The 13580-nt window shown below is 37.7% G+C and overlaps 1 protein-coding gene across 1 annotated transcript; it reads right to left on the reverse strand.

Moving 5' to 3' along the window:
* Window positions 1-7041: 7041 nt before the first annotated feature.
* LOC104644544 (uncharacterized) lies at window positions 7042-8664 on the reverse strand. The gene has a single exon (XM_010314606.2). It carries the CDS (start codon window positions 8662-8664, stop codon window positions 7042-7044), a length of 1623 nt encoding a protein of 540 aa, XP_010312908.2.
* Between the last annotated feature and the right edge of the window lie 4916 nt (window positions 8665-13580).

Genomic DNA, 13580 nt, shown 5'->3' on the forward strand with positions numbered 1-13580 from the left:
TAGGTTGTTGTTCTTTTTTTTTCATGTTTGGTTATAGTAGGCACACTAAGAATTGCTTTTTGGCACATTAATTAAGTTATTTCGTCAATTTATTATTGCAAAAAATCATTGTTGTTTAGTCACTAGTGTTTAGCCATGAGGAGCCTTTGTTCGAACAAACTTGTTTCTATCTCTTACGGTTGGAAGGGTTGAATTATTACAAGTCGGAACAGCCCTTATATTCCGAACAATACTAAACAATGTCATTTATTAACTCAATTCATTTTTACTAGGCTAATTCAATCCATTTAGAAGTTTGGCGGATATATAGATAAAGTTGATACATTAGTAAGAGTTAGGCGGGTTGGGCTACTCATTGTTTAGCCCATTTAGATCAATTCGTTTCAAGCAAAGTGATATTTGGGCTGATTAATGACATGTCTACATTAACTTGAATTTAATTTTGACCCTTTCAAATTCAACCTAATTTGCTCATTAAAGATGAATTTAAATTCAAGTTATTGAACACATGCCCTTTTTGTTGAAGATGAATTTAAATCCGAGTTAAAAGGAGAAAAATCTTCGTTGAATATTTATTGATGTTTTATATTTGCAGTAATTTTTTTTATACATATGCATGTATAATATACTATGATGTTCTTCTTGCCATGTTTGCTATTAGTTGTATATTTGATGTGATAAATTGAAGGAAAAAAAACACTCATACCCCAAAATAGAGCTGTCAATATGGGCTAGCCCACTCCATCCGGGCTAATCCATACAAGCTTTGACATTTTACGGATCAGGCCAGGCTAGGCCATTTTTGATGTGGACCAGAAATAGTCGGCCCAACCTACAAGTGCGTGGGCTACAGGCTTGACGGGCCAGCCCACTTTTTAAAAAAAATTATATTTCTTTATAATTATTAATTTAAATTTTAAATTATAATTTAAAATATTATCATAAATATCGACAAAACAATATTACATGATGTTAATGTTAGTACTTGTTAATTAAATCAAAATAAAATTATTTTTATAATATTTATTAGGGATAATTTCAAAGACCTCCATGTTTCGCTTTATAACACTCACCTCCCCTTTGATTTACGATATTACATCTACCTTCATTATTTTCATTTACTTGTAACCATCCTTTAAACCTATTTGAAATAAATATAAATTAATATAGATTTGACAATTTTACTCTTTTTTATATAAATTTCTTCTTATTAATAAATATTACATAAAAAATAAATCATTTAACAAATACTTCAAAAATAAATTAACACAAAAACTTGTTTTTTTAATCCAACAAAGATCAACGTCTTCAACTAAGCTGACCAACATTTCCATCAAATATTAACTCTTTATCTCGATTTCACCTTTACCAATTCACGTAATTTTTTTTCCCACAATAACCCATCATTTTCCGGCAACAATTTCTTCAAATAGAAGACAAAATTGAACTTCCCAAGAAAGAAATTCGATAAGAACGATAAGATTTGGTTCTAGTTAAACATTTACACAAGCGAAGAAGAAACATGATCCAACGAATAAAGATAAATCATTGAAAATTAGATCTAAACATTCATATATAAGGGTAAATTTGTTAAATCTAAATTAATTTATATTTATTTAAATAGATTTAAAGAATGGTTACAAGAAAATGAAAATAAGGAAGGTAAACGTAATATCGTAAACCACAGGGAAGGTGAGTGTTATAGAGCAAAGCCTGGAGGAAGTTCTTTGAAATTATCTCTATTTCTTAATTTTTTTTCAAGTAAAAGTATAATAAAATAAAAATATTAACCTAATTATTTTGAATTTGGACTCTCTTTAATTTTAAATTTTAATATTATATTATATTTTGAATTAGTTATTATTGGCCCACGGGTTGGCCCTACCTATATTTTTCAAACCCATCAAATCAACAGGCTTATTCAGGCCGGGCTAAAAAGACCTTTTTTTTAATGGGCTCCAAAAATCTTAGCCCAACCCTATTAAATCCCAGATTAAGCCAGGCCGGCCCAACAGACCTAGCCTATATTGATGGCTCTACCCAAAAAGAGAAAAAATTTATAAGTGGTTCATTATTTACTTTTATATCCTTATGTATTTAACTATTAAGTCATGTTTATTACTTGTTACCATTAATGTACGTATATATTGTGATGAAATAAAAGAGAAGAAGTGCTTAAGTGCAAACACTATTCACTTATTTATTGATATTATTAGTGTATTATGTATGTATATACTCTGATTGCATCAAGGAGAAAGAGTCGTTATTCTAGTAAAGAGACTGCTCAATTACTCGAATTATCTCGTTGTCTCAGAACAAATAAATGCAAGACATGTGATTAAATTTGCAGTACATCACTTAACCTTGACTAATTAATGGTAATTTTTACTGAATAAATCACTTAATTTTAATATAAATATTTGGTATGTGCACAAATAATACAAAATTATTTGGTTCTTGATGATTAATTAAAGGGAAAATAATTTGTGTGTCTACTTTATAAAAAATAATTACCATATTTGTCAGTATTATTTTTTTAACGATAAATGTCAATTTAATTGAATATTCAACTTCATATTTTTACTCTCGCCCCAAAATTTTCTCACGCCCACGATTGCAATTTTTCTCTCTCGCGCGATTGTAATTTTTTTCCGGCGACTTCAATTTTCTCTCGCCAGTGCAATTTAAAGGTTAGTGTTGAGTAAGCTCTATTAGTTTAGGTTACTTGCACTGCAATCTACGATTTTTGTTGGTCTCCTTTGCATTTAACTGATCCTTTAATGTGAGCTTGCAATTATGGTCTTAAAAGTTTAATTTCTTCTTTTTGTGTGGATTTATGTTGAAATTTCGTTTGATTTATGTTTACGTTACTTGTGTGCCTTTTTGTTTGATGATTTATGTTGAGATTTCGTTTGATTCAAATTCTTGTGAGTGTCTGGTATTCAGTTCTCTTCTCTAATAAGTATGATCTCTTGTTAGCATCTATATAATAGAACTTTAAGTTGGGTTGGTTTCGAATATACACAAGATATACCTACTATATACACAATTATGTAAACATTAAATCGTTATATTTCGCAAAATTATAAAACTAATTAACTTAAGTAATTTGGAAAACTCATGAAGCTCGCTAATCGAATTACGCCGACGTGGGTCAAAATTGGGTGTCAACAACTGTCCCTCATTTTACTTGGGTTGATGCAAGCAACTCGAGGAAAATGAAATTGACCAAACCAATTTTGACCAACTCCATCCGCTTCTTTTAAGGAAGGATTTGGCAAAGGGTTTAGGAATTATGGCCGAACCCTTGAAAACGGGTCTCCTACATATCTCAGGCTATATGAGAATTCAGGCCACTTGTAGTTCGATAAGCTTGATTTATCGCACGATTTTGAAAGAATCAAAAGCCACCTCGATACCGAATTATGAAGGTATCGAAATTCTCGAGATTAGGATTCGAGAGCGAATGTTTGGAATACAACCGAGTTTTCAACATTGAATCCGCCTATATACCCTTAAACCTTCGGAATCAGGCTGTGTGTAGTTCGACTCGATCGGTGGAAAAGGAAATCTATTCTGTTAGATAGCCTTTGGTTTTGGACAAGTGACAAATAACGAGAATGAAAAGGAGGCTTGTAACCTCTTTAGCCATGAATGTGGCGCGCTTCACACCCATAATTAAGAACTTACACGGACATAATTTCCAAAGCTCTTGGCGCATTTGTCACTCAGATTGGAAACTTGCTTCCGATAAATCGAAACCTTCGGACGCGAGACTGAAACTGACAGAACTAAAGGATGACCCGCATGCCTCGAGAGGGTGTTACGATTGTGGTGGAAGTCGCTCCTCTGCTCGCGTCCTAAGAGTTTGACATTCCTCTTTGGACTGTGTCCCAGTTCGCTGCTAAGAAAAAGTTCCACGTTGTGCTGCATCCTTTTTGATGTAGTCCGCACCTGTGGTTTTTTGAGAATTCATCCTTTTGGATGCTCTCGACAAAGACTGATATAAAACTCGTTACCTTAAAAATGCAATTAGGATGGAAGACAGTGTCTTTTACCGTGCCGACACTTCATTGTTTTCCTCAAATCGACGTCGACTCGATCGGTCTGGCGTCCAGCAAATAAAGCTTATGTCTTGTGTTTTTGCAATAAAATCTTCAATGTACTCTTCATTTGATGCTAAAATAAATAAATAGACGTTGATGCGATGTTGATGTCTCTTTTGTCGCTATCTTCGATGCTCTTCTTGAAGTCTACCTTTATATTAAATAACAAAATGCAACCGAGGCCAATGGATAAGTGTTGCTCTTTCTTTATCCGTGTATGTCCTCTTGCGGGGCATGAATATCTTCCCGCGATGTATAAATTTCAAATTCGCGATGCATGATTTTCAACGAGGCATGGATTCTTCTCGTGATGCATTAAATCCAGCGAGGTATAAAGCCTTCTCGTGATATATAAATTTGACGAGGCATGAAATCTTCTCGTCGTGCATAAATTCAAGCGAGGTATAAAGTCTTCTCGCGATGTATAAATTTGACGAGGCATGAAGTCTTCTCGTCGAGCAAAATTCCAGCGAGGTATAAAGTCCTCTCGCGATGTATAAATTTGACGAGGCATGAAATCTTCTCGTCGTGCCTAAATTCAAGCGAGGTATAAAGTCTTCTCGCGATGTGCAAATTTGACGAGGCATGAAATCTTCTCGTCGTGCATAAATTTAAGCGAGATATAAAGTCTTCTCGCGATGTATAAATTTGACGAGGCATGAAGTCTTCTCGTCGAGCATAAATTCCAGCGAGGTATAAAGTCTTCTCGCGATGCATAAATTTTGACGAGGTATGAAATCTTCTCGTCGTGCATAATTATTGACTCGCGATGCATGATTTCCGCGATGCATGATTTTCCGCAATGCATGATTTTCCGCGATGCATGATTTTCCGTGATGCATGATTTCCGCGATGCATGATTTCCGCGATGCATGAATTTCGCAATGCATGATTTCCGCGATGCATGATTTTTCGCAATGCATGATTTCCGCGATGCATGATTTTTCGCAATGCATGATTTTTGCGATGCATGATTTTCCACGATGCATGATTTTTCGCAATGCATGATTTCCGCGATGCATGATTTTATGCGAGGTATAAAGTCTTCTCGCTATGTCCAAATTTGACGAGGCATGGAATCTTCTCGTCATGCATAATTATTGACTCGCGATGCATGATTTTTCGCGATGCATGATTTTCACAATGCATGATTTTTGCGATGCATGATTTTTCGCAATGCATGATTTTTAACGAGGCCTGGATGGCTCGATAATGTTCCAACTGTAACGAGGTGGATGGCTCGATAATGTTCCACTGTAACGAGGTGGATGTCTCGATAATGTTCCAACTGTAACGAGGTGGATGTCTCGATAATGTTCCAACTGTAACGAGGTGGATGGCTCGATAATGTTCCAACTGTAACGAGGTGGATGGCTCGATAATGTTCCACTGTAACGAGGTGGATGTCTCGATAATGTTCCACTGTAACGAGGTGGATGTCTCGATAATATTCCACTGTAACGAGGTGGATGTCTCGATAATGTTCCACTGTAACGAGGTGGATGTCTCGATAATATTCCAACTGTAACGAGGTGGATGTCTCGATAATATTCCACTGTAACGAGGTGGATGTCTCGATAATGTTCCACTGTAACGAGGTGGATGTCTCGATAATATTCCAACTGTAACGAGGTGGATGTCTCGATAATAGTCCAGATGTAACGAGGTGGACGGCTCGATAATAATCCAACTGTAACGAGGTGGATGGCTCGATAATAGTCCAACTGTAACGAGGTGGACGGCTCGATAATATTCCTGCAAGTTAAAAAGAAACTTGTTTAGAAATCACTTGAGGCAATATATAAAGGAATAGAGATAAATAAGGTGGAAGATTTTCTAGGTTTTGTTGAGGAGTCCACGGTGGGTGCAAGTGACGCCTTTTGTCATTCTTGACAGCTTTATATAGTCATTTTTGTGACTTCAATGTTCCTGCATCCAAAGAAAAATTCTTAGTTTGAAGGACTGATCTGTGTTGGTCTTGTCTCCATGCTCCTTCTTGAAGTTGGCTTACACGCTCGCCCGTCCTTTATGCGACATATTTGATGGAATTTATGAGGACCCTCCTCAAAATTTGTCCCGGTCTACAATATATAAGAACTCTCATAACTTGCTCTGTTAACTCTGAGGTTGCTCATTCTGGAATTTTGAGGCCCCTCCTCAAAATTTGTCCCAATTTACCTCAATAAGTAACAAATGACATTTGTGGAATTTTTGAGATCATCTCAAAAATTCTGTCCCAGTTGCAAACTAGATTGTCGTAATTTTGAGATCCATCCAAGGCTAACTCCGTCGAATTTTGGTCTTCTGTTTTGACTTGTTAAAGAAGTCCAACTTCAAATGAATTTTTGAGATCCTCTCAAAAATTCTGTCCCAGTTTCCATTATGAAGAGAAATGGAAATCTTACTGGGTTTATGACCGAGCCGTTGTGGCGCCTACGTATCCCATTGGAGCAGGAATCAGGTCAAACGTAGTTCCCCCCTCAAGGGTTAACCAAAATAGGAAGTTTTGATAATGAAACGACCGAGGCCGACATAGGCCGCCTACGTATCTCATTCTTGAGAATTCAGGTCGAACGTAGTTCCAACAAGAGGGATAATCAAGGGGAATAAATGGGGTGATCGAAGCCGACATAGGCCGCCTACATATCTCGTTCTCGAGAATTCAGGTCAGACGTAGTTCGTTACAAGAGGGATAATCAAGGGGAATAAATGGGGTGACCGAAGCCGACATAGGCCGCCTACGTATCTCGTTCTCGAGAATTCAGGTCAGACGTAGTTCAGGAAAAGTGCGATACATTTTCAAAAGAAAGGTAATAAAACTTCATATGCAAAATTTGGCCAATGTTGGGCATTCTTCTTCTCGAATGAATATCTTCAAATGAATCAGTTAAGAAATGTCTTGTACTCACTCTTGAGCATCCAATACGTCATCCATTCAGGTGGTTTCCTCGATATTGATCAAGTTGTTGTTGATCATGTTTTGTATCTTGTGCTTCAGAGTTGAACAATTCTCTGTGTCGTGTCCAACGGCTCCTGAATGATAAGCACACCTGTGGTCAGCTCTGTAAAATTTCCCCAAAGGATTGGCTGGTCTTCCTTCTATAGGATAGAGCATACCCATTGCCTTCAACCTTTCATAAAGTTGAGTTTGAGATTCCCTTAATGGTGTAAATACTTTAGGAGCCTTTCTGAATTTTGGGCGAGGAAATTTTTCCTGATCGGTATTATGGTTTTGATATTTTCTTTGATAAGCTGGCCTCATATGAGTAGCCGTGACCACACTTACCTCCTCCACTTTTCCTTTTGATTTATCCGTATCAGTAATTCTGGCAGATTTTCCATTAGATCGCAATGCGGTAAATCTCGTGAGCTTTCCAGTCTTGAAACCATCTTCCAAAGCTTCTCCCACTTTGACAATCTCGACAAACTTTTGTCCCATCATACACAACATTCTTTCATAGTACTCAGGCTCTTGAGTACGAATGAACATTTCAGTGATCTCACGTTCGGACATTGGAGGTTGAACTCTTGCGGCCTCTTTTCTCCAACGAAAAGCATACTCTCGATAATTTTCTGTAGATTTCTGTTTGATCTTCTCCAAGTAGTAGCGATCTGGAGAATCTTCTACGTTATGTCCAAATCTTTCCGTGAAATCCTTTGCGAGTGCATTCCAACTTTTCCATTGTTTCAGCTCCTGTGATGTAAGCCACTCCAGAGCTTCTCCACTTAGACTTCGGCCGAAGAGACGCATCAATAATGATTCATTTTTGCCAACTCCCACGAGTTGATCACAATAAACTCTCAGATGTGCTAGAGGATTTCCTGTTCCGTTAAAAGTGACAAACTTTGGCACTTTGAACCCTTCTGGGAGGTCGAGATTCGGATGGATGCATAAATCCTTATAGCTCAATCCATCGACTTCGGAAATATAGTGCAACTCCTTCATGGCTTTCCTGATCTCCTCTTTCATGTTCACCTTGAATACCTCCTCTTTTGACCTCCACTCTCTCTCCTGTTCCTTATAGCGATCAAGCCAGTCGGCATAAGGTTCATTTGAAGTTGGAATTTGGAGAGTAGTCTTTTGAGGTATGGGTGGAACAATGGAGGGATTTTGGGTATTTTGAGTGGCTTGATAATTTTGGGGGAAAGTTTGAGGATTAGTATTTTGGTTTTGAAGATGGGGAAGGTTTGAGCATTGTTCGTATTTTGGTTTTGAGGGAGCTGAAGGATTTGATTGGTATTGTGAGGATGATGTGGTGCTTGACACGACGTGGGGATTGGGGGTAGTTGAGTCAATGGCTGGAGGATTTTGAGCGGGGTTAGAGAGAATGTTCTGAACTTGTTCCGCGTTTGAGGGAGGAAAGTGGAGTGGAGGTCTTCCATCTCTTGGAGGATTGAAGGATGAAACTGGATTAGACCCATCTTGCATTCTTTGCATTTCGACCCTCATTTCGGCAATCTGTTGCATCAACTGCATAATCAATTCATTTTTATCAGCGGCAGCGGGTTGAGCCACGACAACATCATTCATGTTAATCTCCTCATTGTTATCCCCCATTGCTGTCTTTTCCTTTTGCAAATTTGCGGGGAAGGAATCTTTGGGGCCTTAGACCTTTAAAATACGGACGATCAACCAACACAGATCAGTTTTAAATACCTGACAAACGAAAAAACTGTAAAGACCAATATGTTAGTGCCTGGAGGTGGTAAATAATACAAGATATCACATATAGGTGTAAACACATAAGAGTTGCTTTATCGGGGATAAACTTGCTCACCAATATAAAGGAATGGTTAAATGGACAGGAATTTATCTACTTGACTTTGGGATTAGTGAATAAAACTGTCGACTGGAGTCGAGACAAAGTTGGCGGTATCTTTCATTATCGTACTTTGATTTTTGATTTCTTTGTAAGAGTCGAAGAAGATAAATTTTCTCAAGATTTTTTTTGATCTGAAATGCTGATTCTTTTTCGGATATTAGAGTAGTACTAAATAAATATGTTTTTTTTTTAGGAAACTAAAGACTCGAAGAGTACTTGGACGCACTTTGATAGTGACTTGATATTTGTGCTTACGGGTTCTAAAAGTATTTGAAGAAGAGTGAGCTAGAATATCTCCGGATAAACAACATATTCACGTAAGCAGTTACAACACATAAACAAACATTACGCGTTTTTAACAGATATGTGACCCTTTTGTGCCAAGGGTGGGCCTAGCGATTTAAGGGATGTATACATCATTTTAAAATATTTCTCGAACACCGTATACATCCTTCAAATTTAAACATATAAGCATGGACGTCCCTTTAGGCCGTGGGCCATTTTGGACTCAAGGTGGTCTTTTCTAATGGGCCCAACACTCCTTGGGTGTTGGGTCGTCTTAGGCCAATGCGCTACTTTTCGGGATTGAGTTTCGTCTATCTTAGTTTGACTAAGAGTGGATTGTATTTAGAGTGGAACGGGTAACTCAAGCGGACTACTTGAGCTGGGACAATTAACGATCATTGACTATCAAGTAGTCAACTACACTCGTCAGGGTGCCCCGAAAAGATTTTTGGTTAACGAACGACTGCGAACCCGCATAATCGTCCCTTAGTGGAAATGTAATAAGTGTCGTTTGACAGAAGTATGTATGTTATGCATGAAACAGTTTAACAATTTAAAGAATTTAAACACTTAAACAATTAACCACAAATAATCAAATATGTTAATCTTAAGGTTAGAATCCTCCAAACTCCCCAGCGGAGTCGCCATTTCTGTTTTATCGAAAAATGATTTTCGAAAAGAGTTTGTTTTATTTTGAAGATATTTTCGACTTTTGGGAGTCGCCACTTAATTTTTTAAGAAAAATCAAGAAAACTTCGTTTCTAAACAACTTAAACAGAAAAAATTGTTTTGAAACATTTTAAAGGTTCGGGATTCCTATTAGTATCTTAGGAAGGTGTTTAAGGCACCTAAGATACTCCGCTAAATACGGTTTTCCGACGATTAACTTATTTGACTATTTTTGTTTTAACTTTTGCAATCTTGAAGTTGAACTTTTATTAGAGTTTCATTTAGACAAATTTACAAGTTGAAATATTTGTTGTTTTTAAGACTTAATTTTAGTTTTAAAGTTTGATAAAATAGCGAGGCAATTCGATGGGGTTGGAGTTATTCTAACCCTATGCTAACGATATTTAAACTAAAACACACAAGCAAGTAGTAGTAGAGAGAGAGAGAGAGATTTGGGTCCAAGTTTCGGGTTCTGTTCGCCTTGACCGAAATTGGACCCACCTGCTTTCGGGTTTTGACCCATTTTCCACCTGTCCTAATCTAAACATACAAAGTAAAATACCAAAAAATAAAACAACGAGGGCTTATGCCCTTTATAAGTAAAAATACAATATATGAAAAAGGAAAAGTCTTCTGATCTAACGCCTCCGAATATCTTCCACTCTTCTCGCAGCATGAAGGTTGACACAAGGAAATTGAATGCGAGGGGGTAGGGAGTCCGAATGGACTCAACATGGGATAGTGTTCATGCAAAGAAGATAAAGGCAATGATTTAGCACAAGTGAATTATACAAGTAGGAGCTGATATTTATAAAATAACGCAACTCATATCGCACATTTGTCATAAATTATAGAATAGCAGATGCATAGTTTGGAAAAATACACTTGGATTTTAATATAAATAAAGTTTTGCATTCACAAATGATCAAGTGTGGGTGTCCACCAAATTTAATTCCTAGAGATGGAGGACAACAAAATAACCTATTGACGTCTAGATTATAAAGTTGACGACAATTCCAATTATAATAAGAGGATATGCTTAAAGAGAACAAGAAGAGAAAGATAACAAAAATGAATAAATACATAAATAGGTAAATTAGCCAACCAAACCTAAAATAATATTAAAGCTCCAAATTTTGAACAAATGTGCTTATAACTTCTGTAACTTTCACGATGAGTTATTTCAAAAAAATTTATATAAGCATACGATGTTATTGTGGCGTGTTTATCAGTGAGTAATCAAAGAAGCAAAATAATCACATCCTCAATTCCTAAGTACAGCACACACAAGATGGAAGTTACCCAAAATCAACTTGAACATGGAGAAGTGAAAACAATCAAACCGGATAATTTTTATGAGCCTTACAACAACATACGGCTAAACCATGTCAACGCATATCATCTCTCATTGGATATCAAAACAGAACGCGATTTACTAAATAACAACTAGACAAACTTAACATGAGCAGAAACCAAAGACGAAAACCTAGGCATAGCATTTGATGAAACAACAACGCATACGAACGCCTAAACTACAACCAAACAACTAAACTACAACCAAACAACGTATTCATTCAAGTAAATTAGACAAGAACACTTGAAGTTGTAGAAACGAATAAAGCAAACAAGTAAACTCCAGCACACATACGCAGTGAGATCAACCCAACAATAACGAACAAAACAAAGACATAAAACATACGTTCTCCACCCTCGAACCATCCAATCGAAACCAAGAACAGAAGAAAATCACGTAAAGAGATGTTTACCTGTTGACGAGCGGCGAACAGGGACGGAGGAGCAGCGAGCGACTTCACCACCGGAATGAGCTCCGAACTGTTTCGGAGACGAACCAACAAGCGAAGGAGACGGAATCGGGATTTCAGTTTCCTTAGTCACGTGACTCTCTCCCTTTACTGCTCTTACGAAAACGACAGGAAAACTAGACAAATTCCTCCGACTTCCCCCAACAGTTCCCGACTACTCTTCTATATTAAAGAAAGAACCAGAAAACATTTTCCAACCGCCAAAAATCCAACAGAAAGTTTCAACAAAGTCCCTCCCATTGTTCTCCTGCAGCAAAACGGAGGAGAACCAAACAAATGTTTTTTTTTCTTTTAGATTTTTCTCCACCTAAAATCGCAAACCCAAAATCTGAAGAGGGAGGGGGTTTAAATAGAAAGGGAATTTAGGGTTTCGAGAGGATGAGGGCTGGAGGGTTGAGGCCCATTTCGAATTTGAAATTTTAAAACCCCAATCTTATCCAAAAAGCAATTCAAACGGGAAGAGAGATGGAGGGTCGGGATGATTTTGACGTCCTTGATACACGACGTGGCTCAAATCCGCGTAACAAGGACGAAGGCGTCTGCTACGTTGCTGCGCTGACAGCTCCTTCTGTCGAATTCGGCTGGCACAGTACCATCAAGAGGAAAGGAGGTGAGGACGCGAGCGAAAGGTTCGCGCACGACACGCGTTGCCAATACTTTGCACGCTAGGAAGAAGACCCAACGCGTGAGGAGCTGTTGCTGCTTTTTGTTTCTGTTGGGAGCCGTACTGACGAGGGCGAGAGAAGGAGGGAGGGAATCTCGCGTGGGAGACGCGGGAGAGAGCGTGGGGAGATGAGGGAGAGAGCGTGGGAGAGGGAAGGGGGAAATGGGTCGCGTGGGTTTTCTGGAGTGGGGGTCGCGTGAGGTTACGTTTGGGGGAAGGGGGGGAGTCGTGTGGGGGAGGGAGCGTGAAGGAAGAGCTGGGAAGGGGAAGAAGGAAGGTGAAAAGGGATGGGTCAAGGGAAATGGGATTGGGCTTGGACGGATGTGGGAATTAATTTGGTGGGCTAAAAGAGTGGTTTGGGCTGCTGGGGGAAATTGGGTTGGAGTTAAAGTGGGGCTGGGAACAAGAAGATTGGGCCTGAGATTAATTTTAAGTTGGGTTGGTTTCGAATATACACAAGATATACCTACTATATACACAATTATGTAAACATTAAATCGTTATATTTCGCAAAATTATAAAACTAATTAACTTAAGTAACTTGGAAAACTCATGAAGCTCGCTAATCGAATTACGCCGACGTGGGTCAAAATTGGGTGTCAACAATTTCTCTGGCATGTCTTAGATATTAACTAAGTTGGTGATGAATTCTCGACATTTCTAGAGTCTAAGCTTTTCATTCTTCAATATAATCTCTATGTTTAATTACTAGTTATATCAGTAGTTTCCATTGTAATCCAATAGTTTAAGTGTTGTTGTCATATGGTTTACCACTGATCACAAACTACTTGAGTAATAGTGTTGAGAGTTTTAGTTTGATACATTATGTGTGAAAGTTTAATGATGTGTCCAATTTCCCTGCGATTTTAATTCTATATATCTAGTTTTTTTAAAAAAAAATATTTGACTTGTAGTCCGCTTTGACATACTTCAGATAAACCTCTATCTCCTCCTCCTCATCCCCTTTTATTCTACCAACTCATTTTATCTCTCTGGTTTGTAGGTTGTTGTTCTTTTTTTTTTCATGTTTGGTTATAGTAGGCACACTAAGAATTGCTTTTTGGCACATTAATTAAGTTATTTCGTCAATTTATTATTGCAAAAAATCATTGTTGTTTAGTCACTAGTGTTTAGCCATGAGGAGCCTTTGTTCGAACAAACTTGTTTCTATCTCTTACGGTTGGAAGGGTTGAATTATTACAAGTCGGAA

The sequence above is a fragment of the Solanum lycopersicum genome, chromosome 11 (genome assembly GCF_036512215.1).
Source record: "Solanum lycopersicum chromosome 11, SLM_r2.1".
Classification (NCBI taxonomy): domain Eukaryota; kingdom Viridiplantae; phylum Streptophyta; class Magnoliopsida; order Solanales; family Solanaceae; genus Solanum; species Solanum lycopersicum.